Source organism: Panthera leo, chromosome E1 (genome assembly GCF_018350215.1).
Source record: "Panthera leo isolate Ple1 chromosome E1, P.leo_Ple1_pat1.1, whole genome shotgun sequence".
Classification (NCBI taxonomy): Eukaryota; Metazoa; Chordata; class Mammalia; order Carnivora; family Felidae; genus Panthera; species Panthera leo.
Genome location: NC_056692.1, coordinates 55733377 through 55758698, shown reverse-complemented (window position 1 = coordinate 55758698; position 25322 = coordinate 55733377). Strand labels below are relative to the sequence as shown.

The 25322-nt window shown below is 59.9% G+C and overlaps 2 protein-coding genes across 9 annotated transcripts in view; one reads left to right on the top strand and one right to left on the bottom strand.

Annotated features, from left to right (window-relative positions):
- The first annotated feature begins 79 nt into the window (after window positions 1-79).
- UNC13D (unc-13 homolog D) lies at window positions 80-15225 on the top strand. Of its 3 annotated transcripts, none has more exons than XM_042917061.1 (33): window positions 80-700; window positions 1073-1224; window positions 1938-1973; window positions 2256-2363; window positions 2481-2540; window positions 2626-2692; window positions 2935-3115; window positions 3463-3507; window positions 3645-3713; window positions 3889-3958; window positions 4148-4252; window positions 4363-4455; window positions 4530-4633; window positions 6226-6343; window positions 6448-6572; window positions 6709-6799; window positions 6882-6938; window positions 7018-7115; window positions 7221-7272; window positions 7351-7484; window positions 7563-7683; window positions 8040-8183; window positions 8387-8485; window positions 8589-8795; window positions 8962-9030; window positions 10138-10217; window positions 11782-11887; window positions 11962-12033; window positions 12432-12515; window positions 12612-12732; window positions 12959-13082; window positions 13520-13716; window positions 14481-15225. In XM_042917061.1, the coding sequence occupies exons 2-33, from the start codon at window positions 1108-1110 to the stop codon at window positions 14600-14602; spliced, it is 3276 nt and encodes a 1091-aa protein (XP_042772995.1). In that variant the 5' UTR covers window positions 80-700; window positions 1073-1107; the 3' UTR covers window positions 14603-15225. The 3 variants fall into 3 exon arrangements, with proteins under 3 accessions (XP_042772995.1, XP_042772993.1, XP_042772996.1); XM_042917062.1 differs by lacking the exon at window positions 80-700 and adding an exon at window positions 1663-1802 and having other exon boundaries at window positions 1171-1224; XM_042917059.1 differs by lacking the exon at window positions 80-700 and having other exon boundaries at window positions 826-1224.
- Window positions 15226-15876: 651 nt separating this feature from the next.
- Window positions 15877-25322, bottom strand: part of UNK (unk zinc finger) — a 33649-nt gene continuing 24203 nt past the window's right edge. For 5 of the 6 annotated variants that reach the window (XM_042917068.1, XM_042917064.1, XM_042917063.1 and 2 more), the window contains 9 exons: window positions 24861-25003; window positions 24235-24435; window positions 23585-23650; window positions 22925-23099; window positions 22021-22122; window positions 21686-21874; window positions 19130-19311; window positions 18256-18513; window positions 15877-17465 (listed from right to left, as the gene is read on the bottom strand). In XM_042917068.1, coding sequence (XP_042773002.1) covers window positions 17310-17465; window positions 18256-18513; window positions 19130-19311; window positions 21686-21874; window positions 22021-22122; window positions 22925-23099; window positions 23585-23650; window positions 24235-24435; window positions 24861-25003 — 1472 coding nt within the window. In that variant the 3' untranslated portion in view covers window positions 15877-17309. The remainder of the gene's footprint in view (window positions 17466-18255; window positions 18514-19129; window positions 19312-21685; window positions 21875-22020; window positions 22123-22924; window positions 23100-23584; window positions 23651-24234; window positions 24436-24860; window positions 25004-25322) is intronic. The other variant, XM_042917067.1, reaches the window with a different exon arrangement.

Here is a 25322-nt window from a genome sequence, read left to right as displayed (position 1 = left end):
TGACCAGCGTGATCTCTTGGGAAGAGAGAACTGGCTGCTAAGGGCCCTGGGGAGACTGTTTCCGGCCTCCCACGTCTCTATTCCACGGTGGTTACTCAGCAACTTCGCCCTCCCACGGGGTCCCCTGGGGCCTGGGGCAGCCCAGCAGCTGTCCTGGGCTGGGAGCTTTAGAACCAGGGGCCGGGCTGCTGTGCTCACCACCTCGTGGAAGGGTGCCTGTGGGAGGGACATGTCAGGTGGCCCCTCCTGCGGGTGCCTTCTCCTTGTGAAGCTCCGTGCCTGGGAGCAGGGAAGAGCCAACCTCCGTGCCCAGGCCTGCACCCCCCTGGGCCCTGGCCTGGAGGAAGGCCATGGGTGTGGCATCCGTGCCTCTGGGAGCTCAGAAAGCCCAGCACTGAAGTGTCCTATTTTCCTGTCCCTTCTTGCTGGGCTGCACCGTCTCTCCAGCCTCGTCCTCTGGCCAGCCCCACCCAGGAGTCCCTGGGGTTGGCTAACCCCCTACAAGGGCATGTGAAGGGAGCACCCTCTTGATGTCCTTGCGGGGGCAGGGGCCCCAGGGCCATCTCCGCCCAGCACAGCTTGGCCCAGTCACCTTGGTGGAATGTCACCTGTGGAGTGGAGCAGGCTGAGCAGTTGGCTGCCTGCTCGGGAGATGCCTCTCTGGAGCCCCCACCCTGTGCCCTGCCCAGCTCCGCTCTAGGTCTGTGGGTGAGAACCCCACCGACACGGGGCAGCTCCCCTGGGCCCCTGGCCCAGCCGGGTGCACAGCTGGGAGGGGGCAGGGTGGCGCCGACGCCCCCTGCTGGGGAACGCTGGACGCCCCCTGTCTCCCGGCCTCTGTGGGAGGGTGGGGTGGAGCCGGACCCGCCCACCGGGTCCACCTGCCTCCCGTTCGGGAGAGTTCCTCCCAGGACCCCAGCAGGCCGGAGGGAGGAAGGTACCGGCCTGAGAGGTGGTGAAACCCTGACCGGAACCTCCCCCAGCCCGCCGGCCCCCACCCCTCCCTGGCGCAGGGTGGCACCCGGTGCTCTTTGCATAATCCTGTGGCTTCTCGATCTTCACCCTGCGGCAGCGGCTCGGCAGAGGGGAAGGGCAGAACGGGCCACCATGGCGACACACCTCTCCCAGTCCCAGCGGCGCCCTCCCCTCTTACGCCAGGCCATCAAGATAAGGCGCCGCAGGGTCAGAGATCTGCAGGATCCCCTGCCCCGAACGGCTCAGGAGGTAGGAGTGACCTCAGTGAGGAGAGTGGCCAGGGTGCGGGGCTCCACCTCTCACGGGCTGGGGCTAAGGGTGTGGTCCCTTCCCTGCCTTTCACGGCACCTGGGCAGGACCTTCTGGGTTGGCAGACCGGGGGCTGCCGCGTGTTCTCTGGGCCATCCTGGGCCTCAGGTCTTGGGGTCTGAGGCTCTCTGAGCCTGTCCCTTTGGCGGGGCCACCCCACCCCATCCTCTGCTCCTCCAGCTCCAAAGTCACCAGCTGTTAGGGAGCGGCCCTGCCGTGGGCTGGGGTGCTGGGGGGGGTGGGTGGGGACGAGCTGAGCGGCCCCCAGGCCTGCTTGGCATGTCCCCCAGTCTCCCACCTCCACTGCTGGGCCTCACTTCCGCCGCTGGGGTGTGAGCGTGGCCGACCCGATAAGCGGTGCTGCTTCCTCTGGGGAAGGAAGGGAGGTTGGGGCCACGGGTGCCGCAAGCTCACCCTGCTGGGGCAGCCAAGCGCCAATGGACTTCAGCCGCGGCCAGCCAGGGGACCAGGAAGGCGGTCCGGGGCCTGGACTCCCGGGAGGCCTGCTGTGGGAACAGGTGTGCAGCCCTGGTGGGTTGGAGGCCGGGGACCCCGCAGCCCTAGGCCTGGGCCTGCTCGGTGAGGAGCCATTCCTGCTGTCTGAGCCCTGGTCCAGGCCTTGGGGACATCTTTCTTTTCACCTTGCTCCCCAGATCGAGCCTCCATCCCACCACTTCTCCCCTGAAGAGGTAAGAATCAGAGTATTGGGGAGGCAGTGAGGTGCTGGGAGGCAGCCCCACATTCTTCAGAACACTCTCCTTGGCCACTGGCCAAGGCTGATGGCAACAGCAGGGGAGGGAGACTTCTGTGTCTTAACCCCCCCCCCCATCCCCTACACGTTGGGGGTGCCTCGTCCCAGCTTTGGGAGTGCAGTGCTGGTGCCAGGGGTAGATGGAGGGGGACGGGGTGGGAGGGGGCTCACCTTGCAGTGGGCTGACAGGGGTCCCTGAGGTGACTGTGCTGTGCCTCAGCGGGCCCTACTCTACGAGGAAGCTCTCTACACCATCCTGCACCGCCTGGGTCAGCCTGAGCCCAACCATGTGACGGAGGCCTCAGAGCTGCTTCGATACCTGCAGGAGGTGAGCCCAGCCCCCACTCCGCCCGCCATCCTGCAGCCTGGACTCAGGCAGGAGTCCTCTTCCCCACCGGCCGTCCCCACCCTGTGCCCTAAGTCTCTTACGCTCCCATCCCACCAGGCCTTCCACATGGGGCCCGAGGAACACCAGCAGCTGCTGCAGAAGGTCCAGAAGCTTGAGGTAACCCTGGTCCAGGTCCTCCCTAGGCTAGGACAGGGAAGCCCAGCTCCCTCCAGGAGTCAGGCTCACCCTCCCATCCTTCCAGAAGCCAATATTTTGTCTGAAGGCAACGGTGAAACAAGCCAAGGGCATTCTGGGCAAAGACGTCAGTGGTGAGTAGAGGGTGAGGGTCCCTGAGGGCCTTCTTGCCAACATCTCCTCCCCATCAGGCTGTCCCAGAACTGGGAGGGAGCTCCCATCTCCCAGACGTCCCCCGGGGCTCACCTGGGTGCTGCTGACCCCGGGCCCTTCGAGTCTGTGGATGGGCTGGGGCTCTGCCCCTGGGGTGATGAGGGAGTCTCCCAGGGAGCCTGGCCAACACCCTGGTGGCCTCGTCCTTCCCCCCCTTCCCCAGGATTCAGTGACCCCTACTGCCTGCTGGGCATTGAGCAGGGGGTAGGCGCGCCAGGAGGCAGCCCTGGGTCCCGGCATCGGCAGAAGGCTGTGGTGAGGCACACCATCCCAGAGGAGCAGACCCACCGCACCCAGGTCATCACCCAGACCCTCAACCCTGTCTGGGAGGAGACCTTCATCCTGTACGTGGCCCGGCCCCAGCCCCTATCCCCTCAGTGAGATCAGCGGGACTTCCTGACTCAGGGGAGGTGACTTGGCCTGACCGGAGGAGGAGCCTACTCCCTGGGCCAGAGATAGACGGGAGGCCAGACAGGACAGAGCAGTGGCCCACGTGTGCAGGCGGGGTGTGGAGGGTTGGACTGGGTTGGTCCGGGGGGTAGGCCGAAGCCTTGCCTTAGAGGACGGAGGAGCAGTTTGCTAGGAGGGGCCAGACTGGACAGTGGCGGAGTGGGGGAGGGAGCTCCCAGGGACAGGCTCTGGTTGGCTCCGGCCCTCCAAGGCCCTCAGCCGTGCTCTCTCCTCCCTGTAGGGAGTTTGAGGACATAAGCAACTCGAGCTTCCATCTGGACATGTGGTGAGGGGCGTCCCCTGCCTGGCGGGGTCAGGGAGAGAAAGGGGGCGAGTGGGGGCGGGGTAGACCCTCCTCCCAAAGGGGTCAGGGGCTCCCAGGACACCCTCCCTGCCTCCTGCTCAGACCTTCGCCCCCCTCAGGGACCTGGATACCGTGGAGTCTGTCAGACAGAAGCTCGGGGAACTCACCGATCTGCATGGGCTGCGGAGGTGAATGCCGTGGGGAGCAGGTTCCTGGGGAGGGCGTGTGGGCCCCTCTGCCCTCCCCGTGCGTGCGGGTTGTCTGCTGGGCTGCAGGCTGTGTCTGGGCCCAGGATGGGGACGGATCCCAGCCTGACCCCTCGGGGTCTTGGCCCATCCCCCTCATGGACCCTGCCTGAAACAGGATCTTTAAGGAGGCCCGGAAGGACAAAGGCCAGGATGATTTTCTGGGGAACGTGGTTCTGAGGCTACAGGTGAGTGGGGTCAGGAAAGAGGCTCAGGAGAGAGACCGAACGGGGGTTCACGAGGAGTTCAGGGGAGCGGTACTGGGTCCACACCAAGCAGGGCCTGGGGTCTCCCTCCTCTTGCCTCCTCTGCCCCCAACTGTGTGAGATTCGTGCCACTCATGGGCACGGGCACCCCCTGCCCGCCCTTCCCGCCAGGACCTACGCTGCCAAGAGGATCAGTGGTACCCTCTGGAGCCCTGCACCGAGACCTACCCCGACCGCGGTCAGTGCCACCTCCAGTTCCAGCTCATTCACAAGCGGGTAGGTCGGGGGCCGGGTGCAGGGACCGTCCAGGGGCCTGCCTGGGGTGGCTGGACGGGCCGCACCGGGCGCGGGGCCCTCCACTCGCCGCCGTGCTGGCCCCGTTGCAGAGAGCCACCGCGGCCAGCCGCTCCCAGCCCAGCTACACGGTGCACCTCCACCTGCTGCAGCAGCTCGTGTCCCACGAGGTCACCCAGCACCAGGTACTGCCCTCCCAGCGCCGGGTGGCACGGGACTCGCCTGCTGGGTCCTGACACCCCTCCACCTGTCCCCGCAGGCGGGCAGTACCTCCTGGGACGGGTCGCTGAGTCCCCAGGCTGCTACCATCCTCTTTCTCCATGCCACGCAGAAGGACCTGTCCGACTTCCACCAGTCCCTGGCGTGAGTGCACGGCCCAGCACCCGGGAGGGTCGCCTGTCCTCCTACAGGCTGGCAGCTCAAAGTCGAACCCTCGGGAGATTTCTGTTTGGCCCCAACTGTGTGTTCTAAGTTGTTTTTGTTTTAAGTTTATTTACGCGGGTTTATTTACGCCGGTTTATTTACGTGGGTTTATTTACGCGGGTTGGGCGTACAGAGAGAGAGAGAGAAGCCCGAGCAAGCTCCTTGCCGTCGGCATAGAGCCTGATGCGGGGCTCGAACTCAGGTCACGACCTGAGCCGAAATCAGGAGTTGGACGCTTCTCCGACGGTCTCCCTGTGTTTTAAGTTTTGAGTCAGTTGCCCACTTTTACAAATCTGGAGGTTTTCCACATGGAGTCGCGTGTCCGGCTTCCCACGGACCCTAAGTGCTATCGTTCTGCTGGGCTGTAGCTGGCCACGACGGAGCGCACGGCCTCCCCGGCCCCTCACGGCTGCCATCGGCCCGCGTCACTCCCTGGCATTTGAATTCGCCACCCCTGCCCCAGATCGGCAGCCCCGTCTTCCAGCACCACCACCCTTGAGTCAACAGACTTGTGCGCCGGCATTGCCACATCTGTGTTGAGGGCCTGTCCCATCCCCTGTGCCCCAAGAGGTTGTGGGAACGAGGGAAGGGGCACGCGCGAGTCCTCAGATGTTCCTGTGCGGGTGAGGAGTACAGAACTGGGGGCACCCCGGGCGCTGGCCAGGCCAGGAGGAATGACGGTGCCCGCTGCCCCGGGGCCACGGCTGACACTTGGCACTTGAGTAGGGGCCGGAAGGGGGCTGGGGGAGAGGGGCAGCTTGTAGGACCCTGGGCAAGTGGGTATTCCCAGATAGGCGGACAGGGGATGTGGGTGAGGCTGGGCCTGGGAACGGGCATCCACAGCGAGGGCCCAGGGTCCTGCGGGGCCCGAGCATGCAGTGCGGTGTCCCGGTCGGGACGAGGCCTGTCCCTGGGCTGCTCTTCTCTTCGTCCTCCTTCACCGTCCCGCTTGGGCCACATTTCAGCTTGGTCATCACCTCTGTGCAGTGTCCCCTAAACTGTCTATGGGGCAGTCCCAGCTGATGTTTGGCACGTGTGCATGAAGGCTCAAGTCTCCAAATCTTTTTTTCGAAAGAAGCAAGAAATCCTGAATTCTTATTATTTTTTTTATATTAAATAACTTTTTTAACGTTTATTTATTTTTGAGAAAGAGAGAGAGCATGCATGAGCAGGGGGAGGGGCAGAGAGAGAGACGGAGAATCTAAAGCCGGCTCCGCGCTGTGAGCGCAGAGCCTGACGCGGGGCTCAAACTCACAACCGTGAGATCATGACCTGAGCTGAAATCAAGAGTCCGCCCCTTGACCAACTGAGCCAGCCAGGCGCCCCGAGATCCTGAATCTTTAAGTCACAAATATCCCAATTTGAGGAACAGATGATTCATTTACATGTTTGAAAAACAACTTGATGAGGTTGATGGGGGTCCATAGGAGGTCTGGGGGGCAGGGCACCTCGCTGTCCCTCCCCAGGGCCGGTGAGCAGCGGGAAGGACGCTGCCCCGCCTGGCAGGGCTGAGGGCTTCCTGTCCGCTGCAGGCAGTGGCTGGCCTATAGTCGTCTCTACCAGAGCCTGGAGTTCCCGAGCAGCTGCCTCCTGCACCCCATCACCAGCATCGAGTACCAGTGGATCCAGGGCCGGCTCAAGGCAGAACAGGTGGGCTGGGGTGGAATGAGGGGTGTTGGGCAGGCAGAGCTCAGGGTGCGGGGATGGCGGTCCGGGCCCCCTAAAGCAGCTCCCGACTCTGCCTGGCCCTGCAGCAAGAAGAGCTGGCTGCCTCGTTCCGCAACCTGCTGGCCTACGGCCTCTCCCTCATCAGGAGGTTCCGGTCTGTTTTCCCCCTCTCTGTCCCCGACTCCCCAGCCCGGCTGCAATCGCTTCTCAGGTCAGCGGCCACCCCTTCCCCTTCTTCAGTGAGGCCAGGAACGAGGGTGCCCGCAGGGATGCGGCAGCCTGCTGGGGATGGGAGGGGAGGGTACAGGGGCAGCGGGCATCCTGGACCCAGCTGTCTGTCCCCACAGGGTCCTGGTACAGATGTGCAAGATGAAGGCCTTTAGGGAGCTGTGCCCCGACAGCGCCCCCCTGCCCCGCCTGGTGACCGAGGCGCTGCGGGTATGGGTACTCACCCCGGGGACGAGGAGGGCACGTGCCTGAGCCTAGTGACCCTCCCTGCTCACCGCCTCTTTGCCCGCAGACCGGCACCGTCGAATGGTTCCACCTGAAGCAGCAGCACCATCAGCCCATGGTGCAGGTGAGGGGGCTCGGGCAGGGCGGCGGGGTGGGGTGCTCGCCCCTTGCAGCCCTGCTCAGCGCACCTCTGTCCCTGCCAGGGCATGCTGCAGGCAGGCAAGGCCTTGCTGAGCCTGGTGCAGGACATCGTTGGCGACCTACACCAGTGCCAGCGCACGTGGAACAAGATCTTCCAGAAGTGAGCGGGTGGCTGGGTTGGGAGGTAGTGCGGCAGGGGCTCAGAAGAGGGACCAGAAGGACCCCTGTGTGTGCCACCAGGTCACACCTGTCGCCTTCCTTCCAGTGCCCTCAAGGTCAACCTCTTCTCCGTGGCTTTCCTGGAGCTTCAGTGGCTGGTGAGTCTCGCCCCGCGTCTCCGGGCCGTGCCCTCGACCCTGGCTCTGGAGCCCCGTCCCCACGCCTTCCCTTCGCAGGTGGCCAAGCGGGTACAGGACCACACGGCGGCGGTGGCGGGCAGCGCCGTGTCCCCGGAGGTGGGCGAGAGTCTATTCCAGCTCTATGTCAGCCTCAAGGAGCTCTGCCAGCTGGCCCCAGTCCCCGCAGAGAGGTGGGCAGTGGCGGGTCAGCACAAGAGAGAGAGGAGGGCTGGGGAGAGGCTCCCAGGCTGAGCCCCGGCCCTCCCCAGGGACGGAGTCCTGGCCCTGGATGGCTTTCACCGCTGGTTCCAGCCCGCCGTCCCCTCCTGGCTGCAGAAGACGTACAGTGTGGCCCTGGCGCGGGTGCAGCGCGCTGTGCAGATGGATGAGGTGGGGGCGGGGCCCGAGACCAGGGACGGGGTCCCGGCTTTGGGGGTGGGGCTCGGGGCTCTGCTTGTACCTCCAGGATGTGCAGAAGCTGGTAACCGGCCCTTGAAGCCAGTTGTGCAAAACACCGCCTCCTGATATCCTTGGTGTAGAGCGTGGCTTTCCTTCACAGACTGATCTGTGCAGCCGGGGGGGGGGGGGTCCCTGGGTGGGGAGCCTCGCTCGCACCCCTGGTAGTCCGCCCCCACCCCCCCCCGGCCCCGCCCCATCCTGCATGCTTGCGGAAGGAAGGAGGGAGGGAGGAGCAGGAATCTGGCAAGGCCTGAGCCCTCCTTTCTGCACCCTCTCCCATCCCCCAGTTGGTGCCCCTGGGCGAACTGACCAAGCACAGCACATCAGCCGTGGATCTGTCCACCTGTTTCGCCCAGATCAGCCATACTGCCCGGCAGCTGGACTGGCCCGACCCGGAGGAGGCCTTCATGATCACCGTCAAGTTTGTGGAGGTGCGGCGTCTTCGTGGGTCCTTCCCCTCCTTTCTAGGACAGCCCCTTTTCACTCACCCTCTCTCTCCCCAGCTCCTCCTGCCCCGGCAGCCTCCGAAGGCCTGTGTCTTAAGTCCCCAAGTCACCGAGATTTCCGTGCCTCTCCACCTTGACCCCCTCGTGGGCTCCCCCCCCCCGCGTTGATCCTCCTCTCCCCACCCCAGGATACCTGTCGGCTGGCCCTGGTGTACTGCAGCCTCATAAAGACCCGGGCCCGGGAGCTCTCCGCAGGCCAGAAGGACCAGGGCCAGGCGGCCAACATGGTAAGGGCCGGACCTGGGTGTCGGGGACCGGGGCGGGGGTAGGGGCTGCCGGTCCCGGCACAACCCCGGAAGCTCTGCCTCCTGCGCCCGTGCCTGCCCTCAGCTATGCGTGGTGGTGAACGACATGGAGCAGCTGCGGCTGGTGATCGGCAAGCTGCCCACCCAGCTGGCATGGGAGGCGCTGGAACAGCGGGTAGGGGCTGTGCTGGAGCAGGGGCAGCTGCAGAACACGCTGCATGCCCAGCTGCAGGGCGCGCTGGCCGGGCTGGGCCACGAGATCCGCACTGGCGTCCGCACCCTGGCCGAGCAGGTACCTTGTCTGATCCGCAGGGCAGCCCCCCCCCTCCCGCCCCCCACCGGACTTGGGCTGACGTCCGGCCCCTACCCCTTCCCGAACCTAAACCCGGGCTCCAAGTGGCCTGGCCCCGTCCTCCCCGCACTCACGCCCTGGTCTCCCTCCTGCTTTGTGTCCGCAGCTGGAGGTGGGCATTGCCAAGCACATCCAGAAGCTCGTGACTGTCAAGGAGTCTGTCCTGCCTGAGGATGTGAGTGGCCCTCCCTGCTCAGCTTTGCCAAAGGGGCTTAGGGTGGCAGGGAGCTGAAGTCGGTGGGATGTCAGCGATGAGTCCCCCAGACTTGGGCCAGAAGTGTTCCCTCCTGGACCTCGGTTTCCTCCTTGGATGCTAAGGGGGCAGGGTTGGGTCATTCCACGGACTCCCCCAGCATCAGTGTGGGGACTGCAGTCGGGGGGAGCTTGGACTTTGCAGCCAGACAGATCTGGGCGTGCATCCTTCTCAGCTCCTGTCTGCACAAGCCAGCTGATTCGAGCGTCCTCACCCGTCAGGGGGCACAGTGATGCGTACCTTTGCTTGTTTGGGAGACGCTGACTCATTAAGTCATCAACTATTGAAGCACTCACTCTGTCCCAGGCACTGATTTAGGCACTGGGATATATATCAATGAACAAAAATTACGAAAAGTCAGCCCTTCCCAGAGCTTACATTCTGGTAGGGGAGGTGGCAGAGCCAAGTACATGTATGTAACTAGAACCATATGTACGTGTGTGTATGCTTGCACACACATGGCATGTTAGATAATAAGTGCTAGAGAAAATGGAGATTTTTTTTTTTAATTTTTTTTTAACGTTTATTTATTTTTGAGACAGAGAGAGACAGAGCATGAACGGGGGAGGGGCAGAGAGAGAGGGAGACACAGAATCGGAAGCAGGCTCCAGGCTCCGAGCCGTCAGCCCAGAGCCCGACGCGGGGCTCGAACTCGCGGACCGCGAGATCGTGACCTGAGCTGAAGTCGGACGCTTAACCGACTGCGCCACCCAGGCGCCCCGAAAATGGAGATATTTTTAGACAGTGGCTGGAGAAAGCCTTCCTCAAGGGTGACACCTGAGCCCAGACCTAAAGGAAGCCAGAGAAGGAGCCATGAGGATTTCCAGGGGAGGGAACGGCAAAGGCCAGGGCCCCGAGCCAGGACCGCGCGTACAGGAGGCCAGTGTGGCTGGAGCCGGCTGTGGGCAGGGGTCAGGTCCTGCAGGCGTCCCAAAGCAAGGGCACAAAGGCTCCCGGTCCTGTTTGCCCTTCCGAGTCAGGGCACGGGAATGGGCCAGAACCAGACGTGCTGCCCACCCCTCTCCCCAGGCCATTCTGCCCCTGATGAAGTTTCTGGAAGTGAAGCTCTGCTACATGAACGCCAACTTGGTGCAGGAGAACTTCAACAGGTCTGCGGCAGCCTCCCGCCCTGCGGCGCCCCACCGCCTCCCACCAGCCCCTCTTTCCCGGCCTCAGCATCCATTCTCAGGGGAGGATGCAACCAGCCTCTGCTTCAAGGCTCACCTCCAGGGACAGGGGGCTCACTTCCTCACACACTTGCCCATTTCCCTTTAGGCTGAGCAGAAAGCTGCCTTCTCCTTTAGCCGTGGGCTGTCTGTGGGCCTTGCTGGCTCATCTCCCCTCCTAACGTTACAGGCAATGGGTATTCTCCCATGATTCAGGGGAACTTCTAGTTAGGGTGCCTTTAAAAAAAATTTTTTTAATGTTTATTTTTGAGAGAGGGAGAGAGAGAGAGAGAGACAGACAGACAAACAGAATGTGAGCAGGGGAGGGGCCGAGTGAGAGGGAGACATAGTATCCAAAGCAGGCTCCAGGCTCTCCACACAGAGCCTGATGTGGGGCTTGAACCCACGAGTGGTGAGATCAGATCATGACCTAAGCCGAAATCGGGCACTTAACCGACTGAGCCTCCCAGGTGCCCCTAGTTAGGGTCTCTCTTCGAGCAGGGGCCTGGGCAGCATGGCTAGAAGTCAAGGGTGTGGGCCCCAGCCCACCTGAATTCAGACTCTAGCTTTGCTGTTGCTCGGTGGGCGGAGTGCACAGATTACTCAAGTTTTCCGTGCAGATGATCATAGTTCTGGCCTTTAATGAGGACCAAGTGAGTCACGTGGGGTGTCGAATGTAGCGCCTGTGCAAAGGAAGTGGTTGGCGCGCTGCAGACCGATGGCCGTGGGTCCTCCCCATGGGATCCGGGCTCTGAGGCTGCTGCCCTGCTCCCCGCGTACCACTCCTGGTGCAGCGGCCCCCGGGAAGCCCGCCTTCTTCATTTCTCAGGCCACAACATGCCATTTGTTCAGCTGAAACAGAGTTAAATCCCCACTCCAGGGATTTCACTCACTGCTGTCTCAACAGCCATTAGAACATTGTCTGGGGGCATAATAAGCACCCAAATATGTTGACTACATTAACTACCTTTACTTAGTATGACCTTCCCCGTTCTTAATTACACAACCCATTTTTTTTTTTTTTTTTTTTTTTTGTACTTAACTGCCTGAATCTACTTTGGCGTGTCAGAATTCAGTTCTTTCAGGTAGTTAGTAGGACTGTGGCTTGGTTGCTATTTTTTTCTCCTGACAGTTTATCCATCCTTATCCATGCTGGAATCCTCTTCATTCTGGCCACTCCTCTACTGAATCCTGATTCTGTCACTGGGGGACCAGCCTCCCCTCCCCACCTTGTTTGTTGGGGTTTGATAATCCTACTGAGCAGGCTTCTCTGCTAGGTTATGAGACACATTGGTTGGGACTGGCCCCGCCCACCTGCCCCCCCACCCCTTGTCCTCCCTGCCCCACTCCTGCCTGTGGCTCCAGCCCTACCTGAGAAGCAGGTAGAAGTGGAGGGTGGGGGTGGGGAGGTGGGGGTGGGTCTGGGTCCCTTTCTCAAGAGTGTCTCTGCTCCCTCCCCTTCCACCCTCCTATCCTGTGACTGATGTCCCTCTGCACCTCACCCCAGCCTTCTGACCCTGCTCTGGACCCACACGCTCACCGTCCTGGTGGAAGTGGCCGCCTCCCAGCGGAGCTGCCCCCTGGCCTCTAGCAGGCTGAAGATTGCACTTCAGGTAATAATAGCAGTGACCACAAATAATCCTGGTGGGAGGCTGCCTGGGGTCACCTCTGATGTCTCACCCCCTAGAATCTGGAGATCTCCTTCTACGCAGAGGGCTGTGGCCTGCCACCTGAGGCCCTGCACACAGCCACCTTCCAGGTAGGGGTCTTCTGGTGAGCTGGTTGGGTGGGTGGGTGGGGGGGGACACCTGCCTTTCTGTGCTCACCTGTGTCATCACGGATGGGGCCCAGCACGAAAAGAAAATGTGAGCCCCCTTTTCAGAAATTATTGAAAATTTAAAGGCAGCCACAGCAGAGCTTTGGTGTTTTAAACCAAGCATCGGGTTTTTTAAGCATGGTGAGGGGGTGGCTGTGCCACTGCAGGGGGAGCACGCCTGTGAAGCCCACCCTGTCTGTCCTGAGGGTGCATTCTGCGGCGCCCAGTGCTTTCCATATCAAACTGACATCCCCTCTCGGCGGCAAGTTCCCAGAGGGCAGCCCTGGGCTGTGGTTGAGTGTGACAGTTCAGGTGACTTCTCAGCTGTGCCCCGTTCCCAGGCTCTGCAGAAAGACCTGGAGCTGCAGGCCGCTTCCAGCAGGGAGCTCATCCAGAAGTACTTCTGCAGCCGGATCCAGCAGCAGGTGAGGCTCTCTTCCTCCCTTGCGCTCCCTGTGCCCCTGGAGCCCCGCCTCCACCCTGCCCCAGCCGACACTGCCCATGCGCCCCACCCTTATTAGGCAGAAGCGGCTTCTGAGGAGTTAGGGGCGGTCACGGTCAAAGTCTCCTACCGCGCCTCTGAGCAGAAGCTGCGTGTGGAGCTGCTCAGCGCCTCCAGCCTGCTGCCCCTGGACTCCAATGGTGAGTGCAGGCTGTCCACTGGCCGCTCCCGAGTCTTTGCTCAGGCCCCCTTCCCCCGCGTCTCTGGCAGTTTGCTCCCGAGCGGGAGCACCGCGTGCAGTTTCTGCAGATCGCCGGGAGGGGGCGATGCCGCCGAACGGGGCACGGCTGCAGGGGCCCGGACGAGGCGGGGAGCTGGGATATCCTTGGCAACGTGGCCTCCCCAGGTGACCTCCTCGCTTGTCAGGCTCCAGCGACCCCTTTGTCCAACTGACCTTGGAGCCCAGGCACGAGTTCCCTGAGCTGGCCCCCCGGGAGACCCAAAAGCACAAGAAGGACCTTCACCCCCTGTTTGATGAGACCTTTGAATTGTGAGTGGGTCCCTGTACCTGCCACCCTTCCCCAGCCCCGGACCTCCCTCGGGCCTGCTCCTCCCACCTGAGGCCGACGGGCTCCCCTGAGATGACCGCATTTGGGTCCCAGGGAGGGGCACCTGGCACAGGGGTTTGCTGGGACCCCGGGAGGAGGAGCAGGACTGGAGGGGAAGACCCCCACCTGTTGGGCTGAGAGGCTTTCGCTTCCAGGGAAGGTCTGGGGACATAGGCCCTTGCTTTGAAGTATCAGCCCACAGAGGAGGAGTCAGGACATAACTAGGCTGAGAACTGGCTTTGCGATCCTAACTCCCACCTGTCTGCCCTCAGCCCTGTCCTGTCCTCAAGATCCAGGGGCGAACTGTGTGTGCGGGTGGGTGCCAGTGACCGTGGGGTGGGGGAGCAGGCAGCTGAGTCCCACTCTGTCCCCCACTCAGCCTGGTGCCTGCTGAGCCGTGCCGGAAGGACGGAGCTTGCCTCCTGCTCACGGTGCTGGACCATGACACGCTGGGGGCTGATGACTTGGAAGGGGAGGCCTTTCTGCCACTACGCTCAGTGCCGGGCCTGACTGGGACGGAGGAGCCTGGCGAGGTGCCTCAGACCCGTCTGCCCCTCACCTACCCTGCGCCCAACGGTAGGCCTGAGCCCCAGGGCAGAGGCTGTGAGGCTTCGGGTGCGGGGCCAGGCCCAGCACTGGGGGTGCAGGGGAAGGGCAGCCTGTAAAACCTCAGGCAGTGGCCCCCAGGGAAGCAAATGAAGTCGGGGTCAGAGAAATCCCTCCTTGGGTGTGGAAGCCAGTGGAGTCTGCGTGGTGGCTCGTGCTGAGTAGATAGCTCAGTCTAATCAAGAGACCAGGGAAATTTGTTAGCCCAAGTGTGGTGGGACCCTCTAGTGGAGGAAGGTCACTAACAGGCTTACTTGGGGAGAGGGCCTGAGTGTCTCTGACCAGGGGGCACAGCCCAAGCATCCTCCAGGCTGGATAGTAAGAATAGGTCACATGTCCAAGCACTTAGGGGCCACTTGTAAGCACCTGACGCATGTTAACTCTCAATCGTACAACCACGCACTGTGGCAGGTGGTATTGCTGTTTTACAGATAAGTAAACTGAGGCACAAAGAGGCCGACTCCCTAGCCTAAGGTTCTCATGCAAAAAGGCAAGAGTTGCAGCCTGAAGCGCACCTCAGCCTCTTCCAATGCAGTTGGGTCCGTGTCTGTGCCAGTGCGGTTGAGCTAGGGGATGACCTCAGGCTGTCTCGTGAGCTTGGCTGGTGTGTGTCCATCGCTAGTTTTCAGGATGGCTGGGGAACGGGTCAGTGCTGTGACCCCCACCACTAGCCAGGCACTGCTTACCCCCACCCCCGGCGCCGCAGGCTGACCCCCAAACGCCTCTCTTCGCAGGGGATCCTATCCTGCAGCTGCTGGAGAGCCGGAAGGGTGATCGGGAGGCCCAGGTGTTTGTGAGGCTGCGGAGGCAGCGAGCCAAGCAGGCCTCCCAGCATGCCCCAAAGCCAGGGCGGTAGCAGTGGAGGTTGGGGAGGGGGCCGGGTGCCTGCAAGATCTGGGTTCTCCCCACCAGCCTGGCCTAACAGTCCGCAAGGGCCCTGCAAGTCTGGGGAACCCCGGTGTGCGGAAGGCCCAGTGTGTGGATCCTCTCTGGTCCTCCCACCAGAGGGGCCTGGGGCCCCTGTGGTATTTATACTCCCTCCCCCTGCCTCCAGCCCTGGCCTCAGCATTCTCTACCAAATTTCAGCACCAGGGGGAGGGGGCAGCTGTCTGCATCTCTGGCCCTCGCTCTCCTGTTGGGGAAGTGCTGCTCTGGCAGAGCTGCCTCCCTGCGTTTCTGGCCTGCCTATTCCAGTCACTGGGGTGGGGGGCTGGGCTCCCTGGGGCCTGCTCTTTAGCTCTCCTTCCCTGGTTCACTGGGGCTGGGGCTACCGCTGCCCTGAGAGGGAGCCTGGCTCCTCTCCTGAGGCGGCTACTGGGAACCTTCTGGCTCTGAAGAGGTGAGAACTGGCAGGCAGTGGGGCTGGCATAGAGGAGCAGGAAGGACAGCTTGGCCAACTGTGTCTACTGTGGACCCCTCCCTGGGACAGTTACCTGCCACGTAGAAACTTTCTTAGCAAAAATAAAAAACCAAAAACAATTCATTGTCCTCTAAGGAACTATGCTGTTGCCCTGCATCGGGGTCCAGGAGATTACAGTCAGGCCCTGCAATCCCCCTCCTCAGCCTTCAGGAGACCTTGAGCTGTCCCCCCACCTGTGGCCCACTCGGCCCCTCACTTCACCTTATAGAGCAGGGAGATGTGGGAGTAACTGATGTTCAAACAAAACACTACCAGGCATATCCGTGTGTGCGGTTGCCGCCTAGCACAAGGGCCTGATGCTCCCAAGGGGAGCACCATAAGTGGGGGTCTCCCAGGAGTTCAGTTGTGTGTCTATTCAAGGGCTGAGAGGAACGGAGTTGCAGCCTGGCCTGGGGGGGGAAGTGGCCCCTATGCTGAGAGAGCCCAAGGCCGGGTTGTCATATCTAGCTGTGTGACCCTCTCTGAGCCCACACAAGTATGATGGGGGAGGGTGGTGAAGGGGGTCAGTCGAGATCATCCAAGGCTCCTTTCAGCTCTGAACCTGAGATCCATACAGACAGCCCAGTAGCTGTGTTTCTTCACAGCTACCTACTAGGCCAGCTAAGAGCAGGGGGAGGAAAGAGGTGGCTCAAAGGCTGGGACCCTCAACCTTCCTTTTAGTGCTTTTGAGAGAAGACAGTTCTCCTCCTCTGAGAAACTGCGAGGGGCCCTGTTGTGTTTTGCAAAACAGTAAGTGAATGGATCCCAGCTGATGGGGCATAAGCTCTTTCTATAACCCAGGTGGGGCTGGATCTCCCTCACCCTCATGTAAACAAGCTACCACTGTTAAGTTCATATTTTATTTCCAATAGGTTTGGAGCTTTGTTGATTTTTGCATTTTCGTAAAAAAAAAAAAAGTTTTCACTTAATTCATTGAAAGCCCTTTCGTGCTGAGCCCAAGGAGAGCCTGGTCCAGGCCAGACCCTTCACAGCCCTCTTGCTCCCACCCCAGACCCCCAGAGCTGGGAGCAGGGTGGCTTCCCTCCACCCGCTCTGCCCTCCCGCACCCACTGCATCTTTCTGTACAGAACAATTTTTAAAATGGAAGCTAAGACACAATATACATCGGACAGGCACGCACACACATGTACACAGGCGTCTGCTCCAAATGGGCAGGACGTCAGCTGCACTCAGAGAGCACCAAGGAATGCATACGGAGCCCCTCCCGGTGAGGAGGGCAGGGCCTGAGCCCTACCTTGGTCCTCAGTCCGTAGCTTCTCCCCACCAATTGCCCTGCTAGCTGCCAGAGGGAAGGGAGGAAACGGGGGTGGGGTGGGGGGGGGGGGGGAAGCTGACAGCAGCTGGGGGGTTATGAAGAGGGCAGTGCCAGTCTGGTAGGTGGCCCTGGGGCCAGGGAGGCTGCTTTTGGGGGCCCAGAGGGAGAGGACTGAGGTGGATCCCTGGCCTCAGGAACCTGAGGGGTAGAACTCCTGGGCCTTGCCCCTCAAGGAGCTTCAAGGGCCCAGGGGTGGGAATGGGGCTGGCCCCTGCAGCTTTGGCCTGCCAGCCCCAGACTAAATACACATTTGGTAAACCTAGGAGCTAGGCTGACTTCGACCCCAGCACATCCCCCTCAAGCCTCACAGCTGGGAACCAGGTATGCCCTGGGGATGTCCACATCCCTGGCTCTCTCCCTGGCCTGGGGAGGTGCAGTGAACAGAGCCTGCCCTGAAGGCTTGGTCCCTCCCCTCAGCCCCTTCCAGCTTCCCGCTCAGGCCCCAGGAAGAAGTTAAAACTAGTTAGTTTCCCTACATTTAAAAAGAGACAGAAACATATCCCCTGCTGAAGCCCAGTGGGCAAAGAGGGGACTTTGTCTCTGCAGTGGAAAAGGAGGGAGTGGGCAAGGGGAGGGCTGCAAAATAGTTTTTTCTTTTAAAAAGTGCTTGGTAAGTCTGTTTTAAAGTGTGTGTCTATATCTATGTACAGATATACACACAGACACTGTTCACACACTGCCGCCCACGCATACCTACACACATACAGAAATGTATACATATACAGAATCATATACATATACATACATACATACATACATACATATATATATACTTTAAAAAGTCCTAGGTAAGAAGATCTGAGCCAGGCCAGGGCCAGGCCTGCGGGGTCACGACTGGAGGGCGTGGGCCCGGCCAGGCTGGCAGACCGGGCACTCGCTGCCCTCGGCACAGAGCTCACACAGCACGGCGTGTTGGCACGGCAGCACCGCTCGGTTCTGTTCCTGACACTTAAGGCATTTCACCGACTGCATGTGGAACACGGCCTGCGGGAGAAAGTGACATCATGGTCACCAGCCTGGCCCTGAGTTGGACAAGGAGCTTTCTCAACGTTCTCTTTGGTCCCCTTGATGAGGAACCAGAGGCACAGAGCTCAGCAGCATGGCTGCCAAGTGAGAGGGCAGAGTCAGAGTCCAGCCTGATGCCCTCAGGGCTCCCAATGTCTGCTTCCAGGGGTGCGGAGGGAGAGGGCAGGGCCAGTGCTGCTCTGCAGCCCCCACCCTGACGGGCTCTTTCTCCCACAAAGCCTCTGCCTCTTGTCTCGATCTCACAGGGACCCTCGGTCCTCAAACGAGAACAATGGGGCCTGGCTGCAAATGCCTGGTGAAAAAAAGAATGCACGCTCTGCTGTGCCATGCTCCCTGGGGATCCAGCGGGGCACCTAGGAATGCAGACAAAGTAGCCCTGGGGACCTAACTGTTCTGGAATGTCTTCTGGTATGTGCAGAGCTCACAGGAGAAGCGTCTCAATGTAACCGAAGGCCCAGGCCTAGTAATGCAGCTTGGGTCAGCCCCACCCTCAGAACTGTGGGGGCTGGGGCGGTGGGGGGGAGTGTGGGCACTGACGCCTCCCTATCTCCAGCCTTCTCACCTCCCAGCAAGTGACATTTTCTCCTACCTCTCCTCCGAGAGGGCAGCATTTTGTGTCAGCCCAGCAGCTGGGCAGAGGCTCCCAGAAGGGTGGCTGTCCCTGGAACAGCGTGGACCCATCCGAGTCCAAGCACTGCTGAGGCTGCTGTACACCCCCACCCGCGCTCCCCTAACCTCCTGGGCTGACCTTGTCCACTTGTTCCAGGTGGGCCCGCAGCTGCTTCTGGAGGGAGTAGAGGGTGGAGAGTGAGAGGGCCTCCAGGTCGGAGAAGGTGGGCAGGGCCTGTGGGTCGGGGCCTGAGTGCAGCCGCTCCAGCTCTTCCTGTAGCTTCTTAACCTGCTCCTCCAGTGCATCCCGCTGCTCCCGGGCCAGCTCGCACTCAGCACCTGCTGCGCTGGCCCGCTCACCGGCCTCCTCTGCCTCCTTCTTCCAGGCATCACAAGCCTGTGGGCCCAACACACAGCACCTCATCTTGACGGCCCCCTGGCCCTGCAACCCTCCCCCCTTGCAAGTACACCTCTGGGAGCCTGCAGGGACCGCTGTGGCTGCGGGGCCTACTGGAGAGCTGGGTCAACTGTCTGGGAGGGCACAGGCAGGGGGCTGACACTGCCTGCAGACAAGGGAGGTTTCAAGATCTGCAAGAGACCCTGTGTGTGTCAGGAAGGGGGCTGAAGCCAGCACGGCAGAGGAGCGCTAGGCAGAGCTGGGCATGTTGGCCAGCACCTGCAGGAGCAGCCAGGCTGTAGCTGGACAGAGGGACCATCTCAGAGCCTAGAACACCCTGGAAAGTCAGGGTTTCTGGGGAGAGTCAAGCAGTGCTGTGGGATCAAACCAAATAAGCAACTCACAGTGGGAATTCCGGGCCTGGGACACCAGCCAGCCCAGGGTCCTGACTGGCAAGGCAAGTGTTTCCACAGGGAAAGAAAGTGAACAAAACAAAATTTCTGCTCTGTCCTCCAGGACCCTGGGCCTCCCACCCCTGCGCCTCCTCTGCGTAAGATGGGCGAAGGCTGCATGCCATCAGGCCCTGGGAAGGCAAGTGGGTGTGGGGGCCCAGTACCTGCTTAGCCTGCTTCCAGGACTCCTCCCACTGCTTGATGGTGCTGTTGGCTTCTTCGAGCTCTTGCCGCAGCCGGGCCAGCTCAGCAGCCCCTGGCCCTGACAGGAAGGCAGGAGAAGTGCCTGGGGAGAAGCTACCAGAGGCAAAATGCTCCCAGATGCTGCTATTCATCCCATTCAGACCTGCATCAGGAAATGGAGGAACATCAGGGTTCTGGAAGGCTTCAGACCCAGACCCTGGGCCCCATCCACCCCTGCCTGGAGGCTTCCAGGGGCTAGCTGTGCAAGGCTTCAGCAATATCAGGCCAGGGAATTTTACAGGGATGTGTTGGCCCCACAGCTGCATCAGACCTACCGTAGCATTACCTGCTACTTAACACTTAGCACTTAACTTCTGAGGCTTAGCAACCTCATCTGTAAAATGAGGTTGCCATCACTTGCCTCACAGTGATTCAGGGGGCTTGGGAAGGACTGGAGGGACAGCAGTCTGTAAAGGTGGCAATTTGTGATTGTGACTTGACTGTTGGGCTAGAGAGGGGAGAACCCCCTTACACCTGCTGTGAGGCTAGGGAGGAAATTCGGGGGCAAAAATGTGGGCCAGAGCCTCAGATGATGGCAGAACTGTAGTAGGAAAAGTTCAGGGAACCCTGGTTCATTCTCCTTGGTTTATGATGAGTAAACAGGGGAAAAAAAAAAGGTGTTGCTAATAATCACACAAACGGGGGGCGCCTGGGTGGCTCAGTCGGTTGAGCGCCCGACTTCAGCTCAGGTCACGATCTCGCAGTCCGTGAGTTCGAGCCCCGTGTCGGGCTCTGGGCTGATGGCTCAGAGCCTGGAGCCTGCTTCCGATTCTGTGTCTCCCTCTCTCTCTGCCCCTCCCCCGTTCATGCTCTGTCTCTGTCTCAAAAATAAACGTTAAAAAAAAAAAAAAAAAAAAAAAGAATCACACAAACGGTAAACGGTGGAGACGATATAGGGTCAGGGCGTCTAACTCCAAAGGCTTACTTTCTCCAGTTAGCTGGGCTGCACGCTCACCCAGCCATGTATTCGTTTACTCCTTTGACAGATGTTTGCTAACACCAGGTGCCTCGCTCTGTGGCCACCAGGGCAGCCCGTCTTCTAGAGGGGGACCCATACCCACCTCTGGCCTCATTCTGCCCACACTTCTCATTCTAATAACTTCTTTCTCACTCCCTTCCCACTAATCCAGCAAGGATTTTCCAGAAACCAAAGGATTCTTTCTGTCCTCCAAGCAACACATACACCCAAACTATGACAGATGTCATCCTATCTAGAGATCCTGAGATGTGCACTATCGATGAGCCTATCTGCCCTGTCCCCAGAGGTGGGAACTCACGACCAACAAAATGTCCTCCTGGCAGCGAGCTCTTCCCATGCACCTCCCTCCGCACTCAGGTGGCACTTTCTCTCTTGACCGCGTCCAGGTCAGGTTCCCTCTATTATTCTGAATCACAAAGCCAGGCCTCTAACTCCACACAAGAGTGACAGTTTCTGAGTAGGCTCTACTGTCCGTGAAGGTCTGCCTCTCTGACTAGACCACGGCTCTGTGGCAGGAGGGACTGTTGAGCTCACACTCTGTAAAACCCTGCTTGATAACTACACGGAGAGGAATGAAAGGAATGAAAGAGTGTGTGGCCAGCAAGAAGGGGTACAGTCAAGATGCTTCCAGAATACGAACAAGCCAGACAAATGTGACACAAAGCATCTGAAGCTAACAGAGCCAACATAAAATGGAACAGCCACCTTCAAAACTGGAAAGATGCTTAGAGATCAACGTGTTGCCCTGATCTCTGGTCAGAATGTCAAAGGTTGGCTCACAGGCTCAGGCTCAGTGTGACCAGGAAGCCCAGCACCCTCAGGAGAGGTTATTTCTTGATCTCGAACAGCTGCTGGGGCGGGGCGGGCGGGGGGCGGGGGGGGGGGCGGAGGGGCTGGTGCTAAGAGCAGCAGCTGCTGTTTGAGAGGCAGTGAGCTGGGCACTGTGCTGTTTTACGCATTACCTCAGTGAACACTCACGCCAGCCTGCCCACGAGAGGGTACCCTGCCCGCGGTGGAGCCTGCAGCTCGCCAGGCCCTGCTTCTAGTCACTGTCATGTGATGTGCCCTCTAGAACCCCCCAGTCCATCCCATTCCGGTTCTCGTGTTCAGCAGCCTTTGGGGTCACAGCCGGGTCTGCCTGGTGCCTCTGCTTCTAGGAAGGCCACCCTGAGCCTGGGGCAAGCCTGTGCAGACTTCTCCCTTCGTCTCTTTCCCTCACATTATTTCATTTAAGCCTTGCACCTTCCTTATGAGGAGGAGGATGCCATTATTTCTACAAACTTTAAAGCACAGGAAACTAAAAGAGGCTAAGCCACCTTGTCCAGGTGTACCCAGCTAAGGGAAACGTGGGGCAGGGACCCGACCCACCTCCAAGCTCTGAGTCCCTGCTCCAACCTCTACTCTGCACTGCCTCTGGCTATGGACAAAGTGGCCAAAAGCACTTCTAAAAGCCCAGACCCTGCTGCCCCAGGTCTTGGAGAGACACACCCCCTCTTACCCAAAGATCCATGTGATGCTGAGGTCCCCAAAAATGTGTTTTCGGACTGGCTCAGGTGGCCCTGGGGCTGCTGCAGGAAATGCGAGGAGAGGCTGACAGGAGGGGACGGGGATGCTGAGTGGAAGGAAGCAGAACTGCCCAAGGAGCCAGGGATATTCACGGGTGCAGAGCTCTGCAGCAAACTGCCACCTGGAAGAGAGGCCCCAGAGGGCCCAGTGAAGGCGGGGCAAGCTACCCAGAGCCACGTAAGCAGGGGAAGGCTCGCCTGCGCAGCGCGGGCCAGGCTGGACCCCTAGGAGCCCTCCCTCATGCGCTGCCCACCCACTACCCAGTACCAATTGTGATGCTGCCTGGGTGGGGCACCGTGCTGTTATCGAAAGTCTTCTCTAGGGCAGCCACCCCAAACTCATTCAGGTCCAGGTCATCCAGGGCAGACTCTGGGGACACAGAGATTGGTACATAAACCTCCTTGCCTCCCAAGGGGCCACAGAATCCTGAGGTTCCAGGCCTCGTCTCCAGGACCCACCTCTACTGCCTCCTAGTCATGCTCGGCCCCACTAGACCCAGGCTCTCAAGCCTCTGCCTGTCGGGCTACTCCTTTGCCAACATGGACACCCTGTGCTGTGTGCCTTGCCACGTCCGGCTCAGATGGCTCTCTTCCAAAGCCTTCTGATACCTCTCCTGATGTTACAGCTTGTATGTCTCATCCTTGAGCTCTCAAGGGCAGGAAACAATCTTTGGGCCCTCAGTGGCTAATGCACAGTAGGTGCTTGACAAACACCCACTGCCCTCTGCTGAACTAGACTGGGAGGCTGGGAACAATGTCCCTCCTCGAGGGCAGGAACACCCTATCTGCATCTCTGCCAGCCTGGTGCCTGAAACACGACCCGCCACAAAGTGCCACCCATAAAGGGCTGCTGACAGAGAAGGGCAGTTGTGTAGGTTGTCTGCTACATAAGGGTACCTAGTGAGAGTATAAGGCTGCATTGGTCCAAGGGAAGAGGCGGCTCTTCCTAATTTCCACAACAGAGCAATAGCTAATTTGCTATAAGGGCTATAAGGGCCCTACACCCTGGGCTCATTTTCCCTTTAGGTCAAAGGGCTCAGAGTGCCCACCTTCTGACTCTCCCAAGGTAAATGTCTACAGTGACAAGCACCCCGGTTTGGATCTCACTTGAGAGCTAGTTTCTCTGACTCCAGACCCAGTCCAGATCCTGGCAATAGAAACGGCCTAATTACCTATGACTGACTCTACCGTGTCGCTGGTGGGATAGAAGGGCAGAGCATTTGCATTCATGCCAGGGACGCTGCTGGTGCCAGCAGGGCTAGGGGGCGTAGCTGCCAGGCTGGAGGTGATACTAGAAGAGATGCTTGAGGTCAGGGGGCTGCCCACGGGAAGGATGCCCAGCATGTCCTGCAACGAGAGAATGAGGAGGAGAGACAATGGGGTGCCCGCTCATGGAAGCCATGGCCAGGGGCTGGAGGGAAATGGTGCAAACCAGGGCTCATCCAGTTGCCCCCAAGCTCAGACGGGACCCCACCCACTCAACACCTTGCTGCAAGGCTGGAGTTGGGACAGCTGTGGCTTACAGGCTGCAGGGCCCACTCACCCTAGAGTCCTGCAGTAGGGGAAGGGAGAAGTGAGTACAGCGCCTGACACAGTATAGACGCTCAAGAAATATTTTTTTGACTAACTCATGAGTGAGTCCAGGAGGTAAGGGATTGCAGGGCCTGGCCTGACCCCTACCTCTCTGGATTTAGGGCTGGGGCCCCACCTTAGTTCGGCCCTCGGGTTATGGGGAAAGCAGCGGCCCCCTTCTGCAAAGCCTGGGGTTCTGGGCCTATCCTGTCAACAGCAGGGGTTCCAGAAGGGGAGGAAGGGGGCTGAGAGCTGTATACCTGTTTGGGCTGAAGCAGAGGCTGCTCTTGGCTCCTGGGCTCTAGTGAGTGGGGTTTTAACTTGGCCTAAGAAAGAAAAGTCAGGGAGCACGGGATTCATGTGGTGCTAGGAAGGGCCCCTGAGTACAGGAGTCTTCCCAAGCATCCACCTGCCATGGCCCACTGAGGCTGCAGGCACCTGTCACACAGTCCCCCTCCACACACATACCCTGCTCTCCCTCCCCACCCCTACTCCACTCCCTACTCTAGGAACCAGGGGAGCTGTTCCCCTCCTCCCTGGTGACTCCAAGCCTCAGATAAGTCCAGTGAGGGACACTCTTGCCTGTTCCCCCAAGGCCCTGCCACTCTATCAAGGCAGCATAAGGCAGGGAAAAGACCAGATGGTGGGACAGGAGACCGAGGGTGGAGTCCCTGCTCCTCTATTAACTGGGTCTGTGAGAGGGTCAGGTGCCTGGCCACGCTAACTTTCCTGTTTCCATCTGTAACAATGGGATGGGCTCCCTCACTCTGCTCAGGGTCAAAGAGGCTGAGGACAGGGGCTTCCCAGCTCCCAGTCATATTCCCCACAGCCAGGCCAGGACAGCTCTCCAGGGCTTCTCCTGCCCCCTGCAGAAGGCTAACCTCACTGGACTTCCCCTTGCGTCCCTTACCTGGCATTTGAAATTTTTCAGGTACTCGGCTCCCACCTGGTCTTCCCTCTCAAAGCCAGGAGCCTTCTTATAGCTGCCAGGGGCAAGGCCAGACTCCCCAGGGAAGACAATGCCTTCCAGGTTCGGGGGCTTCCTGATGGAGCCCGGGGGGGAGCCACAGAGGTTAGATGGGCTGCCTAGGTTGCTGTTTCTACAGAGGAGCTGCAGAGAAGAAAGGGAGTGGCTTGGTGGGCAAAATGTGGGCTAGGCCATGGCCCATCCTCTGTCCCCTCCACAGAGGGAGATTCTTCAGCAAGGGGCTCCGTTCTATTTTCAACTGCCAGTGGGCAGCAACTACCACGCAGGGTAGTCTCCGTGAGGAAGTTATGGGGGAACTGTGACCGAAGGCTTTTGTCCCTTCTACCAGCTCTACCCAGGCTGACCAACACAGGCTCTGGGGACCCCACCCACCACTAGATCTTTGATAGAAAAACCCTGGGGCAGAAAGGGCAGAACTCCTTGGCCTGAGGCAAAATACCAGGGCCCCCTCCTCCAAGCACAGGCTGAGAGGGCACTGGGAGCATTAGAGGCAGGTGTTGACTCCTGGCTAGGCATGGTGCCCACCCACTCCCTGGATAGGCACGTACGGCGCTGAGGTCAGGGGCATGCGGGCTGGAGGGGCTCACGGGCACGGAGTCTCCGGCAGCAGACGGCATGTACAAGACAGGACCCGGCTGAGTGGGGCTGGACACGGTTGAGGAAGGTTGCAGGTCGTCACTGAGGGGTGGCTCTGCAAGAGACAGAGTCAGGCTGTCAGCAGGCTCCTTGCCAGCTCTGTCCCTCCAAACACACATTGGGATCTTTTTCAAAGGAGACCATGCACCCTCTGTATATAAAGGGAAAGCTCCTCCCTTATTTCTATTAATACCGTGTACTGTGTGCTTACTTTGTGCCAAGCACTTTGTATTCACCGTGAATCTTCACAATGACTAGAAGATACAAATAACATCAGAGTCTCCATTTCACAGATAAGGAAACTGAGGCTCATAGAAGTAATCTCCCTAGGTGACAGAGCTGAGTTGGGATTTGTACCCTGATCTGTACTACTC

Excerpts from the sequence above, each read along its gene's own strand:
- UNC13D (XM_042917061.1), top strand. The coding sequence starts at position 1,108 with ATGGCGACACACCTCTCCCAGTCCCAGCGGCGCCCTCCCCTCTTACGC. Across the intron at positions 1,225-1,937 it reads TGCCCCGAACGGCTCAGGAG|ATCGAGCCTCCATCCCACCA; the intron begins GTAGGAGTGACC and ends CTTGCTCCCCAG. Across the intron at positions 7,273-7,350 it reads TCCTGGAGCTTCAGTGGCTG|GTGGCCAAGCGGGTACAGGA; the intron begins GTGAGTCTCGCC and ends TTCCCTTCGCAG.